We start from the raw sequence: 25356 nt of genomic DNA on the forward strand, positions 1-25356 counted from the left end.
TTTCATATATTTGATTGAAGAGCTGCAGTAAAAAATTCTTCCCATTGTCTTCCAGCAATTTTAAAATTTCTACTGGGATATCATCAAGTCCTGTGGCTTTTCTTGTTTTTGCTATTTTTATTGCATGCTCAACCTCCTCCATAGTATGTTTGGTCCAGTTGTTATACTTCCCATATCTATATCATCCCTAGTGTCTTCAAAAAGTTCTTCAATATATTCCTTCCATCTTTTTAGTTTTTCGTCCTCATCTAAGATAATTTCCCCCTCTTTGTCAACTAAATTGGTTTTCTTTTTGTAGAGGCTTGCTGCTTCTTTCATTTTTTTGTGTAAACTGAAATTATCATGCATGCGTTCTGCCTCTTCTATTTCCTTGCATCTCTTTGCAAACCACTTTTCTTTTGCCAGTCGAATTTTTCTTCTAATTGTTTTCTGCAATTCATTGTATTTTTCTTTGTTTTTATTTGTATAAGATCTTCTTTCATCCATGAGATGAAGAATTTCCTCCATCACCCACTGTTGTTTCTTGTGGTACTCCTCTCTCTGTTTTGAATTTGTTACCTCTACTATTGCATTTTTAAATTTATTCCAGTTCACTTCTACATCTTCATCATTCAGGTTGTTGGTTTCTCTTAAATGATTTTCTAGTTCTTCTTTTATCTTACCTCCATGTTTAATGATGAAGTCTCTGTCAATTCTTGGTTTAGCAGGATTCGGGGTTTTCATCCTTTTTAGTTTCAGCTGGACTTCGGCAAGTAGTAGATTATGATCGGATGGTACATCTGTACCTGGGTATGTCTTTACTGATTTTACTGAGTTTCTAAATCTTTTGTTTATTGTAAAATAGTCAATTTGGTTCCTTAGTATATTATTTCATGTATCTTCTGGTGATCTCCAAGTGTAGAGGCGTCTTTTTGGCAACTTGAAAAAAGTATTCATCACACATTGCCTATGTTCCTTGCAGAAGTCTACAAATCTGTCACTTCTACCATTTCTGGTTCCTAAACCAAAGTTTCCAACTACAGGAGCATCACTTCCTTCTCCCAATTTGCATTGAAGTCCCCCATGAGTATTGCGATATCACTACTTTTTAGGGTTTTCAGTACACTGCTTATATCTTCGTAGAACTTCTCTAAATCCTCCTTTGGGGATAAGCAGTATTATACAAAGCCAAAAACCCAAGCCAAATAAATTAAAGATTAAAAAGAAAAAGGAAAGGCAATACCATTTAATATAGTGTACACCAATACCATTTATTGTATATCTCTACAATTTGATAACACCTTAACTTAACAGTTTCCTCTCCATGCAGAAAAGTAAGATATACAGACAGACAGACAGACAGACAATACATAGATGAGAGAGAAGGAGACAGAGACAGAGAGGTTTTTCTACTGCCCAATTTGGCAATTTTCAGATTCAATATTTTTTCCCTCAGATATTGACAGATTGCTTAGGAGCAAATGGAAATGGACAGTTGAGGGATTTCTTCCAATTTCATTTCAATTGAAATATATGAAAATTAATTATTAAAAAGTGCAGGATGCAACTTTTTGCAAAGAGATGCTCAGCTTTCTTTGATGCTTACTAGAATGACTATGTGGCATGTGGTCATATATTTAGTCTGAAAAGTGTTGCAGAAAGCCTCTTGTAAATATGTTGGGCTTTTTTAAAGGGTCAAAGAATTGGAAGCTCCCAGTTTTATTTTGAGAAAAGTAGAAACATTTAGTAACCAAATCTTGTGGCTCCAATTCATCCTGCCATGGGTCCTTCTGGGAGTAAACCGCCAAATGCCATCCCAGGAGAATTTATCTTAGGAATTCTTTTACAATCACAAGTAGATTACTAACTTCTCCTTGTTATTGCCAATGTCCTTTATTTGCCAAGTTGACTCCTACAAGATAAGGCAATGGAGGCTAGTGTGCCCACTGAAATGCTTAGTGAATCCTGGTGAATAGGCTGTAACAGGGATAAGGAAGAGGCTTGTTCAAGAAATCAGCAATGGGCTAAACACATAACCAGTGATAACAGCTCTTAACCCCAGTACTGCATTGCAGGCTTGATGCCTTTTTAACATGTCAATTATAGTCTCTTGACGATCTAAATTAAGTTAGAGAATGCATTGAGAAAGGAAGTTTTTTGCAATCCAATTATCCCCTCCCAATTTTTATGAGCTGCCCCCCCCAGCTGTCTGTTGATCTTAGCATGTAGATCTGAAAATACAATGATTAGTGTATCTCTTCTCCAAATAACTCTCATGATAGCATTATAGAGTTAGTCTCCTTAGGTACAGCATTGTTGTCTGCAATGTATGTATAAAGGCTTTTCAAAAAGCTAGAATTTAGGAACTGATCCTTCAGTGAAATTACTAGCATGTCTTAAGAGAGGGATGTATGGCTTATTGCCATTTTGCATATTGAAATTTACATACCTGACAAAGCATTCTTTTAAAGAATATTCAAATATTGAAATGAAGAGAGTTTAATTTCAAAGCATACACAAAACCGAAGTCCAGAATGTCTGGAGGTCCCCTGATTGGTAAAGCCGATTATGCCTCAAAATAGTTGAATACTATTGAATAGTAATATCTTTCAATTTAATTCCATATTTTTTATACAATGATATAGCACAAGATATAAACATTTCTAAGAGCCAAATACTTCAGTTTCATAGCATAGAAAACACAAACCATAAGTCCATCCCAAACATAGTTTCAGTTTACAATTTATGCAACGGTTTTTAATGAGCAAAGAGTGATAGAACGGGGCTTTCTTCTGATTCAGATTCCGTCTTCCTGAGAGAGAAACAGAAAAAAATGCAGGAGAATTTAATAATTTAAAGGTGTGCTGCAAATCCTCATAAGTAGCTCCTGTTTGTGATTTGAAGATGGATCTGGCTCTTGGTTGATGTCAGAACAAATAAAACTTTCCTTGCATTTTATTTTGCCAGAATGCAGCATTAAAGATATATTGAAGACAGAAACCCCTCAACACTCCATATGTTGATGAATTATATCTCCCAGTGTAGTTCAGCAATACTTGGAAGATGCAAGCTACCTACTCTTAGATTATATGAATGCTGCAGATTCTGAAACCTATATTGTTCTGTTTTGTGAAACACTGGATTGCTGTGCTTCTGTCTGGCTGACAAAAAAACCACATTTGAATATGTTCCAGATATCTGCTCTTCCAGTTTCATTCACAAAACAGTAAAGAATTGGGTCGGCTATACAATTTAAGCTTGTCAAGGCTGTTGTAATTCTATAAGGTACAAACAGATGCACAGTATAATAGCAGTCAAGCGGCTCCAAGATACTGCGCAGAAGCAGGACAATGTGATATGGAGTAAAGCAAAGAAAAAAGGTTATGATGATGCTTAGTAACAAATGATTGATTTTCTTCTTGTCACAGTCTTGAGTTGCTTGATTGTGCTTCACAGCCTGATATATTTTGACGTAGCAGAAGATCATGACAGCTAATGGGAATGCATACCCCACACAGATGCGGTAATAGTTGAAGTAAGCTTGCCATTGTTTTAGAGGATATGTGTCATAGCATAAAGTATGATTGCTTTCATCTACAACTTTGTAGTAGAATGTAGTGCTATATAAAATCTGAACGTTTGACATTATTTCAAAAACCCAAACTAAAAAGGACATCAGCAGGGCAAATCTTCTTGTTCGCAAAGAATGGAACCTCAAAGGATGAACTATGGCTAAGTACCTATCCATGGAGATGCAGGTAAGAAATCCTGAGCTGGTGTAATAATTTACATATCGGAGAAAAGCAGATAATTTGCAAAGCTGTAGGGAGAATTTCCAGTCATCCCCATTCTGAGCATAATAAATCCATAATGGTAGTGTCATAGTATATAATAGGTCAGCTAACGATAAACAGAAGAGATAGATGCCCAGCTCACTTTTTTTCTGGATTTGACAGCAGGAAATGTAAAGTGATAGTAGATTAGCAGGAATGCTGATAATCATCAGAATACTGTAGAGACATGGAAACAAACTTTTATCTAGTTTGTCATAAACACTGCAATTAGAATTAGAGGTAAGATTCATTATTAATACTGGCTGGCTCAACTGGGAAGGAAAAGCACAGAAGTTTATGTATTTTTCATGGCTTTCATGGGTAGAGAGACAATGAGATTCCTGTTCTTTGGATTATAACTGTTCAGTTAAAAATTCCATCATTTAGGCTGCAAAATAAAAAGGAAAGTTTCAATAGGCTATTGAGCTACTTTGAGAAAATTTCACAGAATTGCAAAGCATTTTTTAAAGTAATGAAATAATATATCCTCCCCTCCTTCCCAACCTGGCAGATGACTTCAAATCCATTTCTTTCCTTTTTAAAAAATGTATTAAGAGAAGAAAAACTAGATTGGCTATAGAACTAAATGAAGGATTGGCTACATAAAAGGCAAAAAAAAACACTGAGAAGAAAAAAATAGTATTATATACTTTTGTTATTCTTTGGCAGTACTCAGAACCACATGTAAAAGGAACCAGAACAGCAATGAAAAGCTACTTAGCTGCGTTGAGCCAAATGGGAGAAGACATACAGGCAAAATAGTCCTACAGACTGCAAGTTCCCCTTTCTTGAGCTAAAGTGTATGGTGGTGGAAGAATAACTGTTTGTCTCCACTATTTGCATATAAATAAAGATGCTATTGCTTTAATTTTGATTTCTGCACTAAGCAATGGTCTGGACTTGATGGCCTAAATGTTCTTTTTCAACTTAAGGGATACAATAATTTTACTAATGGTTGCTGCATTTTATATATAGGAATTAAAAGAAAGCGTTCAGAAGGGCCAGGAATGAAGATGTGCAGAGTTTGTATACATTAATGTTTAAACATTTGTCACTCCAGAATTGGTATATTCTGAAAGAAATGTACAAGCTGGAGAAAAATGTTCATTTCCAAACAACTGAATATTGTGAATTTGTTGAAACTTGAAAAAAGATGGCTTTGCTAGAGTGGCATCAATTAATATCATCTGGAAGCAACCTTGAAGTATTAACAGTGCTATTATGGAGAACTACTGCTTGATTTGGCTTCTAATAATTTTTAGCCTAGTAAATAGGCTAAACTTAATATAAGCATAGCTTACTTTTCTATTTCTTCCCCTACTTACAAATCATCAAACTGTTAAATTGGAAGTGACCTAAGAGGTCCTCATATGCAACCCATCCCCCACCTAATGCAGGATTCACTATACCATCCCTGATAGATGACTATCCAGTAAAGGGGAAGAAGCAATTCTATGTGTTAAACTATTCCACTGTTTGAAAGTTCTGACTGTCAAGGAGTTCTTCCTAATGTTTAATTTGTACCTACATCCTTGACACTTCATCCCATTAATTCTAGTCTTATCTTTTGGAAAAGAATGTAGTGGAACATATCTAGAAGTGAGAATAAGCCCAAACCCTCTACATTGTGACAGCCCTTCAAGTGTTTGAATACAGCTATCAAGTCTCCTCACAGCCTTCTTTTCTGCAATCTAAACATACCTAGTCTTTTAACTGCTCTTTGTAGATTTCCAGTCTTTCACCATCATGGCAGGCCTTCTCTGGACTTACTCCAGATTATCAATGTCCTTTTTAAAACAGGATTGTGCAGAAAAGAACACAACACTCCAAGTGAGATCTGACTAAGATAGGATGGAGTAGGATAAGTACTTTCCAGAATCTGAATTGATCTTCTTCAAGGTGTTGCTGTCTTCACAACTACATTACACTGTAGAGACATGTTGTATTTGTGATCTATTAGTGCAACCAAATCTTCTTGCTTGCACAACCCTTGAGAAGATTTTCTTCATTCTGTATATTGTTTTTGTTCTTACCTAGATGCATGATTTTATATTTCAACTTATTATATTTCATTATATTTGTTTCTGCTCATTGTTTTCCCCACTGTCCTGCCAATTATTAACCAATCCTCCTAACTTTATATCATCAGCAAAATTGATAGGCATTCCCTCAAATCCATATCATTTACATATCATTTACATATCATTGAGCCACACTGCACCCAAGAGAGAGCCCTATAGCACCTTGCTTGAGATGCCTCTCCAGGTAGATTTGATCTCTTTTTAGTACGATCCTTGAGCCAATTGTGAATCCATCTAATAGCTGAGTTGTCAAACTCATATGGTTATGATTTTGCTATTAAAGATTCCATGAAAAACTTTTTCAAAGGCTTTGCTGAAATTTAAATACACTATATCTGTGGCAACCCAATCAACCAGTACGTAGAACTGAAGAGTCTTGGTAGCCTGTCAGTCACATCTTGAATTGCAACACCTGGAAAGCAACATACCTCACACAATGTCTTGTGAAGTGTTTACATAGCAGCTTCGGTACTTGCCTGGCTGACTTAGTTGTGTTTATGGACTGGCTTTCTTGTTTCCTCATTTTAGCAATCCTTAGACAATTATTGTATATCACTTGATACAAGTACTTCTTCACTTACAACCATGATTAAGATCTGAATCTTCAGTCAGTGACCAAAGCAGTCATTATGAAGATGTCATTTAATGTCATCCTGGTTGAAATTGTTAAGTGATCTCCTAGGTCGCTAAATGAATGGAGCCAAAGAGCTGCCCGCCAGAGGGACTCAGCCCTGTGTGGAGCTGAATCCCTCCAGCAGGCAACCCTTTTGCTCTCAAAGAGGCTGGTTTGAAAGGTCCATCCAAAATCTGAGCAGGATTTTGACACAGAGTGTTTTCAGCATAGAGTGTTTACAGCACAGAGTGTTTGGATCCAGACCCCAGAGACAAGAAGTCTCCCTCTGGCTTGGGGTGGTGGTGATTGTAAATGCCCTGTGTTTTAAATGCTCTGTACCAAAATCCTGCTTCAATTTTGGGATAGACCTTTTTCAGCCAATCCCCAGAAACCACAGCAGGTGCCAACAACTTTCAGCCTTGAGTGCTAGCTTTCCCATTGGCTTTCTGGGGAAGCCAGCAGGAAGATTGCAAATAGCAATCACATGATCACGGGCTACTTCGCAACCAGTTGTGTGTGTGAATGGGTTGCCAAGCACCCATATCACAATTAGGTGACCATGGTGGTACTGCTATGGCCAGAACTTCAGCACAGGTTGTAAGTCCCTTTGTTCAGCACCACTGTAATTTTGAATGGTTGCTGAACAATGGCAATTAAATGAGAACTAGCTGTATATCTATGAACCTAAGAAAGAATCTGCTTGCATTTAAGTAATTCTATAGTCCACACAAGGCTGCAAAATGCAGGACCAAAACATATTCCAGCCTCTGACATCACTCTTTTTGCTTATTTGACAGACTAAGAGCCCTTGAGAGCTTGAAAAATTCTGGCTATGATTGAGATAAATTACCAGAGGGAATTTTTCAGACTATTTCCCTAGTATTAGATATTTTCTGTTTCTTAGTATCATAACAAAAGAATGAATATGCTTATTGAAATAAATAATTTAAACAAAAAGAGAAAAAAATGGAAGTAAAAACCAGGAGTATGTATGTGATGGGAATGGTATTGGAATAGACTCATAAAGTATGAGGATGTAGAAGCATCAGCCATAAGCAACATTTTTTTTTCCATTCAGTCATGTCTGATTCTTGTAGACTGCCTGGACAAGTTCCTGCAGTTTTCTTGGTAAGGTTTTTCAGAAGTGGTTTGCCATTGCTTCCTTCCTAGAGCTGAGAGAAAGTGACTGGCCCAAGGTCATCCAGCTGGCTTTATGCCCAAGGTGAGACTAGAACTCGCAGTCTCCTGGTTTCCACTTTTATGCATTAATCATCACACCAAACTGGCTTTCGCAAAACCTTTATAGGTCTACTAAATAGGCATTATTATGACAATAACTACAATAATGTTCTATTTTGTGATGTGTTTTTTTTTAATAAGGAACAATTATATCTGTTTTAGGCTAAGAATGGTTTAATTTCACTTCAGACTGCAATAAATATGATATTGGCATAATCTTAATGGAATGGGGGAATGATCTTGGGAGAGTGGCATAGGTATAAGATGATGAGATAGGTTTAAAATATGGCTTATAGTTTAAATTATGTAAAGAATCTGAGCATTTTAGTAAGACATAAGTTGAACATGAGCGAAAAACATAGTATACATGGAGCCAAGAACATAGTATATATGATATATTACCAGTGGTGGGATTCAGCTGGTTCGCATCAGTTTGGTAGAATTGGTAGCTAATTTTTTGTTGACTCTGGTGAACCAGCTGATGCCCTAGCCCTTTTTCACAAGGCTCAGAACGGACCTCGGGAAGTGCGTGGACACCACTTCTGGAAGTCTGTTTTGAGCCAGGGAGGCCTCCCAGGCCCAGAATGGCCCACCAGAAGTGGTGTCCATGCATTTCCGGCAGTCCGTTCTGGGCCTGGGAAGCTTCTCTGGCTCAGAACGGACTTCTGGAAGTGACGTCCACACACTTCTGGTGGCCTGTTCTGGGCCTAGGAGGCTTCCCCGGCTCAGAACTTACTTCCAGAAGTGGCATCTACATACTTCCGGAGGGCTGTTCTGGGCCTGGGAGGACTCCCTGGCTCAGAATGGACTTCTGGAAGTGGCAACTATGCAGAGAACCGGTTGTTCAGGTATTTGAATCCCACCACTGTATATTACCAACAACATTCAGTGCAGATCATAGTAGGTAATCAGTCCATTCTATTCTGCCTTGGAATATTATGCCAGCTTTTGAATTAGATAGTTGAAACTACAACCAAGTAGATTCAGGTTATATAACATAAAGAATTTCCTTATGGTAGCAGCTGTCAATCAGTTCTGTGAAAATGTGGTTCCTCTTCACTGGAGGTTTTCAAATAGTGGATTGAAATACTTTGGCAGATTCTGAGCACTGGGCAGGGTGAGTGACTTCCATAAGTCCCCAATTCCTAATTAGGAGGACACCACAATAATGAAACCTCCTTAGCTCTAAGGCTTCTTCCAATTCGGTGGTACTGATTTTCTGAACTGCAAATCAATATCAAAATACAAGGTTTGCATGATGATGATCCCAGGACATCTACAAAGAGATTTAAGAAAGATTTCTGACTGGAATCTTAAACAACTGTGCCATTAATCTAAACCAGAATATCTGTGGTGCTTTATGTGCTATTTGAAAGTAAACGAAACTAAATATATACATTGCATGCATTAGGTACACATATTTTTAAATAAAAATGGCTAAGATTTTGAGATTCTAGGAATCCTGCTGTATAAGTTGATATTATCATTTGTCAAATTCTCAGTGGTCTTATATGAGAACTCAGGAATGATCCCAGAAATGAGAGCTGCAAATCATTGAGTGATTTGGGGTTATTTTTAATTTTAACAAGGAAAGTCAAATCTCTTAGAGCTTTGAAATGGCTTGCTACTGCTTCCCTCTGGGTTCTTTTCCAATGCCTACAACCCAAAGATTTCCTGATGTCCAATCAGGGTAGATCCTGATTTCTAGATTTCTTCTAGAGCATCCAAATTTGGCTTGGTGCTTCTTCCATTTCCTACTCTTGTCTACTGGGAGACATGTGGAAACTCTCATGCAGCTTTACAATAGGTGTAACAGGTTTATCATTTAAAACAAACCAAACTAAACTATTGAAGAACTGCCTCCAAGCCAGATGACCACAACTACATGAGTCATGGCCCACTAACTATAGTCTCAGACCTGGGACTATGAAAATTTTCTCACCCTTGCTTTAGAGAGATTGATGAAAGAAAATATGCCTGCTTGACTCCTGGCTCCCCCCTCAAAAATAAGAAAGAAAAAAAGAAAAAAAAAGCTCACTCAGCCCCTTAAGTTACAATATATTATTTTAAAGCTGGTAGCAAGACCTCTTAACAATGGAAAACTGTGATGTGGTTTCCAAATCATCAGTAAAGTATGACTAATATAATTATATTTAAAAGTCACAGTTCCAATTACGGCAGTAATAATAATTGATATTATAATGGTCAAGAGGGAATAATTTTCCTTACCTTTGAACTAAAATTGACTATTGTATCTCTCACTTTTTATGCAGATTCTTGTTCCAATTTCTCAGGAAGCCATGCTGAAAGGTACAATTTGAGAAATGTGGTTCTGCTTCTTTGCATGTTTGATTCTCACAGAGAACAGGAAACTGTTGCGGGCAGAAAAAAAAAAGGAGAAGCCGTCTAGAGGAGACGTTTAGCTCCCCTACCCCCGCCCCCACCCCAACACTCTTGAACAAAATTTCCAGTTTTGCTCAGGAGGTCTCGGATTTGTTATTTTACTCTATAGAGTTATCCTCGTCCAATTTTTTTACTCACATATTAAAAATAAAGCACCAATACATACTGTAGCACAATATAGAGTTTTATCAAAATTAATGTATAATTAAAACCTCTTTATCTACATCCTCTAACCCAGAGGGATTTTCCTGCAATACTAAAACATGAAAGCCTTACTTGTTTGCCAAGGTAAAGAAAGCTTGTCAAATGCTCTGATGCACAGCAGATTATTCATTCCAGGATTTTAAAAAAGTTTAAAAAGTTTGTTCCCCATCTTCCCCCAGGGTCTCCCATCTGCTATATTATCCAAAAATTTGTATTGTTGCCATTCAAACTTGGTTTATGTCGGACATTACAACAATTGGACAAAATATTGACAAATAAGGGAGAAAAATTCTTAACAAAAACTTATAAACTCCTATTAGAAATTGAATTGGAAGAAGAAATAGTAAAGGGCCCGATGATAGCATGGGCCCGAAACATAGGTAGAAATATAGGATTAGAGGAATGGGAAAGAACATGGAACATAAATTACAAATTAACGTTGTCAACTGCATACAAGGAAAACCAATACAAAATGTTCTACAGATGGCATTTAGCACCGGCGAGATTGGCTAAAATATACAAAAATATGGACCCGAGTTGTTGGAAATGTAAAAACAAAGAAGGAACATTTTATCATATGTCGTGGCAATGCCCTAAAGCAAAGACCTATTGGGAGCAGATAAGAAGATGGTTACAGGAAATAACAAAACAACAAATTGAACTCAAACCTGAAATATTTTTATTAGGCATAACTAACCCAAAAATAGAGAAACGACTCCAATACATCATTATACATATTATAACTGCAGCACGCATTGCATATGCACAATGTTGGAAAAGGGAGAACATACCAACAAATGCAATGATTATATGTAAGATATTAGACTGTGCTGAGATGAACAAACTTTCCTTAGAAATAAAAGACAAAGAAGCTACAGAATTTTACGAGATATGGGACATGTATTATAACTGGCTAGAATTGTGGAATAGAAATGTATGAGGAGTAATGTAAATAAATGTAAATAAACTTAAGAGATATAGGACATAGTATTGTTAAGGGAAAAGAAAAAATGTATTGTGTATTATGTTTGTTTGTAAAAAAAAAAAAGGAAAAATAAAAATTGTCAGTCAGCAAACTTGGTTTAGTATCAAATTCAGCCTGATATCTTTTAATGTATGTATTTCTCAAATAGGCTCTTATCTGGCACAATGACTTCTTTGACTGCAATTCAACACATGCATAGATGTGCTTGCTCATAGTTAATGGTCCTAGCCATTTGTAAGTAAGTCTGTGGGCATTTTAAGAAATGAGAATACTGTTATGTTACCATAGTGTACGACTAATGTGGAAACAGCTCAGTTCTGCCTCAAAATTTTTTGCACAATTCCACCCAATTCACAGAAACAAAAAGAAGAAGCTACACTTCTTTTAAACAATGCAAAACATCAAGGTTTATTATCTGGGAAAAAAAGATTTTTTAAAAATCAGACTCTGCTTAGAGCTAGTATAAGGTCAAGTCTACAATGAAATAAGCTGTTGTCTGGAACATTTCTATTTATTATATTCCATTCAACCCCTCATTTTCTCAAGTCATTCAACATTTTGTAGGCTTTTCCTAATAATTATATTTAAAAAATCCTTCCAGCTTTTTATATTCTCAGCTCTTACAAACCAGTGGAGAGGATATTAGTGTGATTATTTTATTTACAGAGTTTATGGGCTTCTCCAGTTATCTAGATGATGGATGGCAGAACACTCCCCATATCTGTAATTTGGATCAAAACAAATACATAACATGCAAAAATTAAAGCCAAGTATAAACAATTATATGCACCCAAATTCCAACATAACACCATTGTGGTATAATAGTTAGAATACAGTATTGCAGGCTAATTCTGCCAATTGCCAGCAGTTTGATTCTCACCGGCTCAAGGTTGACTCAGCCTTCAATCCTTCTGAGGTCGGTAAAATGAGGACCCAGATTGTGGGTGGAAATATGCTGACTATAAACTGCTTAGAGAGGGCTGTAAAGCACTGTGAAGTGGTATATAAATCTAAGCGTTATTGCTATTTAAAAATTGCTCATTCAGAGGACAGGCATACCAATCCCGCCATATGTATATATCTATTTATAGAATTTATATGGCTGCCAATTTCAAATACATAATTCTGGGTGGCAAATAATTCTTTAAAAACAGAGTAAAAACAATATAACAAAATAGCCAAGGCATCACCAAATTCTTGAAGATCAGGAGAAAGGAAGCCATCCAAATATCTGGTCCAATGTTCTTATATATCACATTAGAACAACAAAAAGGGGTTTTAACTTGGATTTTCGGAGATACGTAAATACGGATTAAAAATGTAGGAATTACCGTAGTTTCTACAAGGAATAGCAAAGAATTTAGAAAGAGTTGGGAAATTTGGGTGCTGCATCTTCAAATTTATGCTGCAGATTTATCTGCCATCAAATTGTTTTTGACTCCTAGAAACCACATACAGTAGATAGATTTTTTTCCATGATGACATGAAACCCAGATTAAGATCTGTCTTTTAAAGGCTAAATTTCTGACAAACAACTAATTTCTGTAGCTTTCGGCAGAATTCAGATTGTTTCACTTCTTATTTAGATTGCCTAAGACTTGATGATTCATAGTTATAATTGTGTGAACTGATGTTGTGACCTCAAAGCTGGAAAAGGGAACAATCATATCCTTTGTTCTTGAAGACTGAGCATAATTATATACTAACATCTATATTCTGCATTTAGTTCACAATAATCATTCTGGCAATAACTTTGAGCTTAACTGGCTTAAACTGTTTTAAAAACCTGGTCCAATGTTTCTCTCCCTTTTTTTGTGTGTAATGTCTTGCCTAATGAAGAATTCTGGAGACTCAACATCTTGCACATCCTTTTTTGTGGATCCTGATAAAAATACAGTATCACTCGCCTCTAAATCTTAAATATTTTTCTCCTATGGACCAATAGGGCTGCAAATGAGTCTTCTGAAAAGGTACTGCTGGCAAGGGGTACAACAGCATTGGAAATTGTTTCATTTTGCCAAGCCAAGGTGCATATCTATTAATTATCATAAACAATATACAAAGGAAGCATTTATCTATATACTATTAAAACTTTTGTCCCCGTAGCCTTTAATTGGGTGAAACAGTGCATTATAGGGCAACCATTTCTGGTTCCAAGGTACCTCAAATAGGCTAACTTGCATAGTGTATCCAAAATCTGGAATCCATGACTCCAATGGAATTGAAATTTGGCAAATTTTGTTAAAACTTTTTATGACATAAAAATAATCATAAAACAGTATATGACATAATACAAAATGTCACAAAAAATTCTTATGCTGGTGATTGACTGTACTATACAATTGAACATGGGCTATTTTCAAGGAAGTACATCTTTAAGTGTGTCCCAGCTTTTCCAGTGAAGGCAGTACATTAGAAGTTCTGTCATTGCTGGAGGCATTCTGGTAAGGAAATATCTCTGAACTGATTACCCAATGGGGTCATGAGTTGTCTGCTATAAAATAAAATCATGTGTTGCTGGCAGCCTAGATATGAAAACTGAAAGCTCAGAGCCTTAGAACAGAAATCCAATGCATTGCACTACTGAAAGCCAGACATAATTTTTTATTGGAATCAGAAAATTTCAGAACTACCTCTGAGAATAGAAACACTGTAAAAATAAAAATAACTAACCATTAAGTTCATTGCTTTTTATGACATTAAGGTAATTTGCCTTACTCAACCTAAAGCAGGTCCTACTTTATGATATTCTAAATTTCTTTAGAATATAACTTGTGCCAGTACAGTACCACCTGCAGCTCATCACTTGATGTTGCTTCAATGAACCAAATCCAACAAAAATATTTCTCTGTGTAGTTTGCTTTGGGTTCACTGCACATGTCTCTTTTTTGATTTGACATACAAGTGCCGAGACATGAGAAATGCTAGTGGATTTCTCTTACTCATATAGAGAGCAAAATAAATGGCCTTCATTTGATACATGTCATAACTGACATACAGAATTAAACTTACTTGAACCCTTCCCCCCCCCAGCAATATATGCAATACATTTGGAACAACTGTGTCACAAGACTAGACAATTTGCAGCCTCTTTATCCAAAACAAGCTTACTTTGGAAACAAATATCATTTATTTTTGTTGTGATAATAAGCAATTCTAGACTTTTTTGAGCCAATGCTACAGATTTTGGCTAGGGAGTAAGTCTTACTTTGCTCAATTGAACATTCTTCTAAGAAAGATTGCTCAAGATTGTTGTCCAATTAAAGTGATACTAGATAGGGTTAAACGCCTAGTAATTAAAATGAGGAAACAAAAGTGACATTTTGTCACTAAGACTGTCTGGTTCATCTTTTATAACCTACATGTTACAAAGCATAAATAATTAATTTTTCTAGATTAGAAGCAATTATCTTTCAGTCTTTTACACAAGGTCAGTGTGATTTCAGGCCAAAGAAAGATCAAACTTATTTATTATTTTGCTTTGGATAGCCATATTATTGTATACCTTTCCTTTAACTAAATTATTTAATTTTAAATAATTAAAATTAATTATTTTGGTTTTGTTTATCATTAAATGTTGGTATTTAAATACTGAAAATAATAAAATTAGAATTAAAAACAGAAATATTAAAACCAAAATTAAAATAATAAATAATATACTAGTTTAAAAATGTTTAGAAAAATGTTTAGAAAACCTAAAAAGATTAATCCCCTCAATTCAATAGAGAGACCTCAGCTAGTAGAAACAGCTTGTAACCATATTGCAAAAAGAGACCCTGCGGCAGCTTTAGGGTATCATCCTCAAAATATATCAGTGATCAGTGACGTGTGGTAGGGTCATATAGAAGCAACCATTTGGTCAAACAGCTTGAATCCATATTTCCCACCTTTTTATATTTCACGCTGAAACAAATTGGCAGCCAGTATGTGTTCAGTACAGAGATCCTTTGGAGATATGAAAGAATAGTCATAGCAGTGGGGTGGAATCACTTCTCAGTAATTATAGAGTATTATAATTGCAAGCAGTGCCACTTATCTTGTACATGTGGAGAAAGAAAAAAATGCCCTTTTAAGCCAATAAATTCATTTTTTTTAAAAAAAAATCTCTATCACCGACCTATTTTCTCATTTGTAAGAATTATTTGGTCTGTCTTCTGCTTTTGAGATCCCATTGTAGTAATATGCTGACATGGTTAGGAAAAGAAACCCAGTGCAGATGTGCTGGTGCACCAGAAGAGGGGAAGGCCTTCATGGTTTGTGGGAACACTTTGGAGAGTTTTCAGGTATTTATTTGTTATTTTTTAAACAATCCCGTTTCTTTCACGTAGTTTCATAATAAAACAATGGAACAGACAAGAGGATGCTGTTGATAACTTACTATCTTTTTTATATGTGAAATGAAAAAAGTAATTTTTTTAGGTGTATCCCAGTGCAGCTGAAAGCATCAAACATGGCACTTTGTTCTTAGCTAGCTTGGGAAGGAAATAAGAGAAGACCATTGGCTGACAATTTTCTGTGCTTAGCTACTAGCCAGAAAGCGGGCACAGCATCGCCTGCATTTTCTGCATCGCATGAGAAAAGCACATCTTCCTTCCCCTGTCCTTACCACTTTCTACAGAGGGACGATCGAGAGCATCCTGTCATACAGCATCATAGTCTGGTTTATAAGCATCACTGCTTCAGACAGGAAGGCGGTGCAGAGAGTGGTGAGGATGGCTGAAAATATCATTGGCAGTTCCCTCCCTTCCATCCAGGACATAGCACATAAGCGTTGCTTGAGCAGGGTCCGTAAGATTGTCTGGGACACTACACATCCTCTTCACAACCTGTTTTCCTTGTTACCTTCTGGGAGGAGACTTTGTGGTATCCAAAGTAGAACATCCAGATTCAGTCACAGTTTTGTTCCATAGAGAATTAACCTTGTGAACTCTAAAGCTTTCTTCAAATGATCCTATCTAGAATGTACCTCAAGATAGAACCNGGGAGATCAGGGATCACCCTGATCTCTGGGGGCAGTTCGTTCCAGAGGGTGGGGGCTCCCACAGAGAAGGCCCTCCCCCTTGGGGTCGCCAGCCGGCACTGTCTGGCTGACGGCACCCTGAGGAGACCCACTCTGTGAGAGCGTACAGGTCGGTGGGGGGTAATCTGTGGCAGGAGGCGGTCTCGAAGGTAACCAGGTCTCGAAGGTAACCAGATTTGTTATCTTATAATACTTCAAACCTGGTATTTCAAAATCTTCTTTTCCAAGATAGAATCCCTTCGGTGATGTGTTCAAGGCAACTAGATTTCTGACATTACTGTATCACTTACTGACACTATATATTTATTATTAAACTTCAATGCTGCCCATCTCGCCAAGGCGACTCTTGATGAATGTACACACCTGATGACTACACATCTGCATTTAAAAAACATACACCGTAGGTGGATCAACTGGTCTAAAGTTTCTTTACTTTAAAATATACGAAGCCATCGCTTTCTCAAAAACAATTACTTGCAATAAAGACTGAACAGATGGAATGGACCTTTCATTAAAGTTTCATACGAGACTATTCCCCATCTGAAAATAGGATATTTTTGTGGACTTGTTCTAGTACAAATATGGGAAAAAATACGGGGCTCAGGACTCTGTCCATCAGCAGCACAACCCTCCCCAAACAGCATGGAAGAGGACTACATTCGGTGGAGGGAGGGAAGGAGGGAGGAAGAGGAAGAAAAAGAGAGAGAGGGCAGAGTCGTCCAAAGCGTGGAGGGAAGAGCAAACACACACGGGACCGGCTCCCCATTGTACGTCGTTACACCCAAGGAAATAAAATCTTCCTGTGGTTAGAGAGGTGGAACCAATTCCAGAAGCCATGCTCTGCATTGCTTTTCCTACTTTATTACAAGTAATAGTGATTGTAATTTCCTGTTAAAATCACTGCAAGGCACTTTAATCTTTAAACTCCCCAGGGGCGCACAGTGCCATTAATACGCAACGGTCAAAATCGTAAGGATCCCGATCTCCGCTGGACACAAGCCCTCTTCCTTGACAGTGCCCGCACGTGACCTCGAACGGAATGATTCCGAGGTTACGTCATCGCTGAGGCGAGGGACGGAGGGAGGGGGGCGACACAGAGCTGCTGCACCGCCACTCAAAAGACTTCGCTCCCTTTTCTTTCCGCGCTGCCAGTTGCCCGCCTGGTCAGGTGATCGCGTGTCACATGACTGTGCTGGGGATCTGGAGCGACGCTGCAGCCGACCTCCCGCGGATTTCCTCCGAGAGAGGGGATGCAGTCGGGTCTCCGTCCCTAGTCCTCCTGAGCGCGGCAGCTCCTTCGACCTGCCAGAATGCGGCTTTGGTCTTTGGTCTGGCTGCTGGGATGCAGAGCGGCTGCTTGGCAGAGCGACGATTACTGGCTGGATGATGCCGTCGGGCTGGGGCGGCAATTCGATGGCATCGGAGCCGTTAGCGGCGGCGGGGTGGGTGAACTGAGCCCACTGCGCGGGCTTGGAGTGGGTCGGACAAACTGTGCTCCGTTGGGGGTGGCGTTGGTGTTGGCCCGGAAGCGGGGAGGCTTTTCAGTTCTGACGGAAATCTGCCCAGAAAGAACCTGCGAATCTGAGGACCCTGAAGCTCAGGTCGCTTCCTTGTGGGAGCACCGCTGATCACCGTAGTCCCGTGTCCTCTGCTTACCTTGGGGATGAAGTGCTGTAGCAACCGTGCTCAGATCCCAAAGGCAAAATAGAGAACCCGTTCGGCACTCAGAGGCGTTTCCTGAAAAGAGACCTGAGCTGTCAAGATTCTTTTTACAGGAAATGCCTCTAAGGGGATCTGAGCGTGGTTGTTACTTCATTTAGTTCGTATATTATACGTACATATTAACTCGATTTATTGTTCATATATTAGATGCATATAATACTGTACATAAATAATAAATAGCTTCCAGGGCAAAGTTGCTATAACTTGCATGGCATTTTTATATTTTATTTTTCCAATGAGGATGCTTGCTTTGCGAACAGGGTTTCCCTACAGAACTTATAATACCTAACAGATAGATGTTATTGTCCCAAGTTGAGTAGCCATTTAATCAGGTAGGGAGTAAAGAAACAGACATAATTGGGCAAGTGTGTTGCACATTGTACTTAAAATTAGGATATATGCTCCGGCTTTGATCAGTGGGGGGCAGAGGAGAGAGAGAAACAAGCAAACAAACATCCTTTTTTTTTTTAGAAGCTGGAGGTGACTTTTTGCCATTTGGATTTCAATGGGTGAAGCTTTGTACATTGGTTTTCTAAAATAACTAGGAGACAGGTTATTTCCAGATCAGAATTTGGAGGCAGGAGAAAGAAGTGATTAGAGTCAAGAGTGGACAAGCAAGGGTATATCATGTCATTGTGAGTAGTAAAGTATAGGAAGATAATACAAACTGATAAGACAAGTGGGGTAAAAGTAAGATATTATTAGGTAAAATAAAGACACACCCAAGTTGAACCCTTGTTTCTAATATTTTCTTATTTCTTGGACAAATCCCTTTGATTTTCTTTGGCAAGAAATTGGAAGAAATTTGTTACTGCCTTCCTTCTTTGAGTTTTGTTTTCTGAATTCCTTGTCAAATCCACAGAGATCTGGGATTTTTTTTGTTGCTCTCCACATTTGATCCTACTTAATATTTTGGGATCAGCCACCGTTGGCTAGCTGCTATCTTTTAAATTAAGTATTTGACGAGGACATATGCAGAGGCTAGGAGAGGATTTTATGAAGATAATGAATAATGAAAGAACCATGAGAAAATGGGCATAAATATGATTATCATAAAAATATGTCTGATCAGTGGTATTATGTATATTAATTCCAAACAATTTTCTTTCTAATTTTTTTCTAGGCTACCTCACGCCTTTTAGTGAATTACCCAGAACCCTATCGGTCTCAGATTTTAGATTATCTTTTTAAGGTAATTATTGCCTTAGAATGACTTTAAGGTAGAACTTTGTTTTCCTTAAAAGTATTAACAAAAATGCTGTGATGCAAATGAGAGTGGTAGAAATATGAAAAAAAGTTTCATATTCTGAAAGGTCCTCAAGATCTAGTTATGTTATGTTGTCTGGAGCTCCCAGGAGGCTGGAGACTTGCTAAGAGGCTCTTTTGTTGTGTTTGCCATTTTCATTCCTCTCATCGCCTATTGTTGTGTACCTTTGTTTTTTATATTAATGTGAAACATTTTATATCTGTGGTTGTTGTATTGTTGTTTATCTCATTGTTGTGCGGCACCCAGAGTCACTTTTGGTGAGATGGGTGGCTACATAAATTTGATAAATAAATAAACAAATAAAATAGAATGTACCTTCCCCTACCCAGTAGCAATTACTTACCTGCCTGTCATCCTATAGGCTTAATGACCCACAATTCTTATCTAATGACATCAGGGACCACCGTTGCTAATGTTGTGCATTATGACCACGTTGCTTAGCAATCAGAATTCCAATCCCAACTACTGTCATTAAGCAGGGACTACCTGTGGAAAAATCAAATCTAGTCTGTTGAACTTTCTGAAGTAGTCCAGAATAGAAGCAGAGATTAAATTCACATTGTACATAAACCAGTGAGAGAAAACTTTTTGGCTTGGCATATCAAAATTTTGAGAAATGCCTAACTTGACTTTGCTGGCATGGCACACACACACACACACACACACACACACACACAAGAGAAATATTTCCTATCTAAGCCACTCTAAACAACGGCATTCAGTGACAGCGCCAATGCTAGAATTGAAGTAGACACCCAGACCTTATCTTCAGTCCTGGTGCTACTGATGCCACTCAAAAAGTGGAGGGTCTGAAGGGGGTGGAAGAGTATGACCCTCTTGTACAACTTCTAGAAAGCACAGGAGAGCACACGCCATTCTTGAGTGACCTCTGCAGTCTCAATCTTTCACTCAAGAATGGGGCATGCTTTTGAGAAGAATTGATGTTGGATGTTAGTAAATGCGGGTGTGTCCACCAAAATACTGTGGCGTGTCACCTTTGACATATATGTCTTAGTTCACCATCACTGTACTAAGCCATAGTATGTTGATATACCATTTGTGAGCTACAGAAATTCAGGCAATATCCTAGAAGCCAGCAAAATTATGAATGCTAACTCTTTGCTTCCATGTAATAGTCTTTTGGAGTTTTGCAGTTGAAATATGGACTAGGTATTAGGATTTGTAAATCATAGTTAGATCTTAGCATTCCATGTGAATTAATTCACTAGGATGTGTGAATCCTACTTAGTGAATTGATATGCCTGGCTGAACCATCTGAAACAATAGGATGTTTTGAGAAATAAATGGAACGTTTTAAGAAAGTTAACCCTGATGAGAAGGAAGGAAGGAAGGAAGGAAGGAAGGAAGGAAGGAAGGGAGGGAGGGAGGGAGGGAGGAAGGAAGGAAGGAAGGAAGGAAGGAAAGCCAATGTAGAGTGTTATCACTTGCATAAAATATGGGAGGGAGGAAATAGTGTAATCATTCTTTTTAGAATCATGAGGAGACAGAGTTCATGTTAATTAGGAGAAAAACCTATTAAAATGGGTTTGATAACAGTGGAATGTTGTTTACCAAACAGAAACATTAACACCTTTTATTTCTTATTCTCTTCTTTCAAGCCAAATTTTGGTGCCTCATTACAGCTCCTCAAAGTAGAGATTGGTGGTGATGCACAGTCTACAGGTATTTGAATTTGGGTTTTGCAGGAAAAGTTTGTAGTATCAGTGAATGGGATCCCTTGGGGTAATTGTGCTGATATTTCATGTTCTGCAAATGAATTGTTTCTTTATAACCCACTTCTGCATTCCTTTCTTGCATATATTCTAGGAGGTACGCATGGGAAATCCTGTAATAATCCAATATGTGCTGGGTTAATATTGGACAATGTATTAATAGGTCCTTAATTCTAAGTGATACTTGCAAACTTGCTCATTTAANAGGGTCCGTAAGATTGTCTGGGACACTACACATCCTCTTCACAACCTGTTTTCCTTGTTACCTTCTGGGAGGAGACTTTGTGGTATCCAAAGTAGAACATCCAGATTCAGTCACAGTTTTGTTCCATAGAGAATTAACCTTGTGAACTCTAAAGCTTTCTTCAAATGATCCTATCTAGAATGTACCTCAAGATAGAACCATGGGAGATAATAACAAAAACAGAGCTTCCAACCTCAGATATTCCAAGAGATCCAGAAAACTGCCATAGTTAATGACATTAAAAGTTGCTGAGCAGCCAAGAACCATATTCCCTCTATGTCACAGGTTCTTTTTTTAAACGCAATGCCCAATTAGATTGATCCAGATGCAAGAAATAAAAGCACTGAACTCTGGACCAGGTGGTTTCTATATAGGTCCCTAAAAGGGATGGGGAAGCTTCTGATTTGGCACAATCAAAAGTATAAAAGTGATGTATATATACATGCATCCTGCTGTATTACCTCTAACCTACACATATAGTACTTCTATTACTACAGATAGCCCTCATTTAAGGGTGACAATTGGGACTGGCAACCTGATTGCTAAGTGTCATGGTCATTAAGCAAGACAACAGGTAACTGTTATTGCTTTACAAGCTCACTTCCTCTATGGTTGTTAAGTGAATCACTTGGATCATTAAGCGAGGCTCCAGGTGACTGTGTCTTGTGATTTTACTGCCAGCTTCTCCATTGACTCTGCTCGTCAGAAGCTGTGCCAATGGCAATCCCGTGACTGTGGGATGCTGGGACACTTTTAAAACACCTGTTGGTTGTAAAGCACATAAATCTCCATCATGTGACTATGGGGATGCTGTAGCCATTATTAAGTGCAAGAATGCGTCATAAGTTACTTTTCAGCATTGTTGTAATTTTGAATGGTTGTTAAACAGGGCAATTATTAAGTGAGGACTACTTGTATTGCTATTACTATTATACTATTACTATTTGAACAATTCTGCTCTATACTATTACTAACAGAATTACTGATATATTATTTGTACTGTATACATCAATGTTTTCTTCTTATAGAACCCGTTCTATCCTTTTTCTCCTTTTCTGGAATTTCTTCCATTTTTCATCTGTAATTCTCTAAATGTAATTCATCAGGATGCATTCTAAGATAAGAGATTCTTATCTCTTTTAAGTAAGGAGGCATTCCGCGTTCCAGAGAGGAGTTCTGATGATACAAACCATAACATTTTTAATAACCCCTGGCTAGAAATTACAAGCCAAGAATTAAGAGAATGGCTGATTAAGGTACCACTCCCAACATCCTGTCCACATTTTCAGATATCACATGTGGAAATTATGCATTCTAATCATACAGGAATCATTGTTAGACACCTACAGAACATAACTGAGTCTGCATTAATGCTGGCATTCATGCAAGATTGAATAAGCTTGAGATTTTATCAGCAAGAAAACAAACTAAACCAAACCCCAAAACAACAAAACAAAAATCCAACAAAACCTCAAAACACTAGAGATTCTATGATTAAGTGTTGGAAGTTGAAAGGAGGACAGCCTGAATAGCCCAGCAAGCACTGAGCTTACCAATGCAGTATATTGCATGTATCACCACAATGTATGTTCTCAAGTGGATTTTATGCTGTATCTTCCTGATCTGAGTCATCTTCCACCTACTCTTTAGCCCTCTAACTTGCTTTTTCAGCTCCCTACGTTTGTAAACCAAGGAGTCATTTGTGAAGCATGACAGAAATTAGAAGTGATTATTATGAATAGCCTTATATAGTCCCCTATTTTAGAGCATTAACATATTATTAGTGGAATTAACCACCAACCTGCCCAAGTCCTCTTGAAGTCCAATTTGATCAACAGATCTTTTGGGAAGACTGTTCTAATAGGTCCACGGCTTCTACAGAAATGAGATGTAACCACTACATAACCATAGCCAGATGAGCCATTTACCACAGGATTAAGGCATCCCCATGCATCAAACAGTATAAAATGTTAAACTTGTGTGATTTACATTGGGTCCTGCTCAGGAGAAGCTTAAAGATCATTGCTGTGATCTCCTGACCTGTGCAAGACAAACCAATTCAAAATGGTTGGTGAAGTGACTCAGCACTATGAAGCTGAAGGATATAATAATGAGATCTCAGTATGTGTATCAATCTGACTAAGTACTACTATTATAGTAGAATAGAGGCAATATAGGTCTGCCAAATTTAGAAAGGAAACACTTTAGAGCAAGGGTGTCAAACTGCTGGCCCGCGGGCCAGATCCATCATAGCGAAACCGCACCCACCCCATTGCTGGCAATGGGAAAAAAGTCATGATACGTCACGACATGTCACGTGATGTTGCAAGTTTGACACCCCTGCTTTAGAGCTTGGGTTTAAAGAGGGTTTGGAAACAGAACTACAGAACCAAATCATCAGCCGGAATTGTTCAAAGCAGAGAACATAGTGTTGGAAGTCAGTACCCCCCTCCTAGAGAAGGAAATATTTTTGGGGATATTAAAAAAGGCAGAATATTATATTTCCCCAAAGGAATAATGGAGAAAAATCTTAGGCAGAAACCAGCCCCCAGTCTCTTTTCCCCAAGCAAGCCAGCTTTTAGAAGTGCAGATTTGAGGCCACCTATTCATAAGCAAAATGCCTTCAGCCACAGCCACAGAGAAAGTTTGAGCTGATGGGATTAGAAAAACAAAGACTCCAAGGACAGGAACATAACCTTTAGGATACAGGTCCCCGACCTTTTGGGCACCAGAGACCAGTTTCGTGGAGAGTGGTTTTTCTGCGGACCGGATGGTGCATGATTTTGTGTGCTGCCTGCATCTCCATGGGGCTTTGCTTGTTTGTGCGGATCAGTTGCTGGGATACCACAGCCCGGTACTGGTCCATGAACCGGGGGTTGGGAGCTCCTGCTCTAGGACATAATAGGATTAACCCACCACCATTATAATTCCAAAAGGGCACACTCAAGCTCAGGTCAAAGTAATTGCACAGGAACAGGAACAACCTCAAATACAAAGCCCAAGAAGGTATAAAAACCCACCACTCCCAGCTCCATTTTGTCAGCCACCCCAGAAACATGCTGTGTCACTAAGGTTTCTGGCAACTAAATAAACAACAACCTTAGTCTCCATTTTGTTTACTCCCAGCTTGGACTGAACCTGATGATTTTTCTTTCAACAATTGCTAGCATCTATTATACACCCAGAGAAGGTTCCTGACCTAAGCAAAACATTCAAGCCACCACACATCATTCTAAAAGAATCCAGACTATTCTCATAAACTGAAAGAAAAAAATGCATGCATAACAACTCACGTTTTAAAGCACTTAGTAAAGCACTATGCACTTAAAATGCATTCTAATGAATATCTGAATTAAGATTTTAATTAAGAATTAAGATTCTTGTTAGTGCTTACAGATTTGTTATCTTATAATACTTCAAACCTGGTATTTCAAAATCTTCTTTCCCAAGATAGAATCCCTTCGGTGATGTGTTCAAGGCAACTAGATTTCTGACATTACTGACACTAGATTTCTGACATTACGGACACTATATATTTATTATTAAACTTCAATGCTGCCCATCTCGCCAAGGCGACTCTTGATGAATGTACACACCTGATGACTACACATCTGCATTTAAAAAACATACACCGTAGGTGGATCAACTGGTCTAAAGTTTCTTTACTTTAAAATATACGAAGCCATCGCTTTCTCAAAAACAATTACTTGCAATAAAGACTGAACAGATGGAATGGACCTTTCATTAAAGTTTCATACGAGACTATTTCCCATCTGAAAATAGGATATTTTTGTGGACTTGTTCTAGTACAAATATGGGAAAAAAATACGGGGCTCAGGACTCTGTCCATCAGCAGCACAACCCTCCCCAAACAGCATGGAAGAGGACTACATTCGGTGGAGGGAGGGAAGGAGGGAGGGAGGAAGAGAGAGAGAGGGCAGAGTCGTCCAAAGTGTGGAGGGAAGAGCAAACACACACGGGACCGGCTCCCCATTGTACGTCGTTACACCCAAGGAAATAAAATCTTCCTGTG

General features: G+C 38.1%; 1 protein-coding gene across 1 annotated transcript; it reads right to left on the reverse strand.

The window, feature by feature from the left end:
• Positions 1–2619: 2619 nt before the first annotated feature.
• GPR65 (G protein-coupled receptor 65) lies at positions 2620–4174 on the reverse strand. Its single transcript, XM_015820131.1, has one exon. The coding sequence runs from the start codon at positions 4061–4063 to the stop codon at positions 3092–3094; it is 972 nt and encodes a 323-aa protein (XP_015675617.1). The 5' UTR covers positions 4064–4174; the 3' UTR covers positions 2620–3091.
• Between the last annotated feature and the right edge of the window lie 21182 nt (positions 4175–25356).

The sequence above is a fragment of the Protobothrops mucrosquamatus genome, unplaced genomic scaffold, assembly GCF_001527695.2.
Source record: "Protobothrops mucrosquamatus isolate PMUCROS unplaced genomic scaffold, P.Mucros_1.0 scaffold1072, whole genome shotgun sequence".
Classification (NCBI taxonomy): domain Eukaryota; kingdom Metazoa; phylum Chordata; class Lepidosauria; order Squamata; family Viperidae; genus Protobothrops; species Protobothrops mucrosquamatus.

What these genes read in the sequence shown, in the direction of transcription:
- GPR65 (XM_015820131.1), bottom strand. Translation starts at nt 4,063, where the DNA reads ATGAATCTTACCTCTAATTCTAATTGCAGTGTTTATGACAAACTAGAT.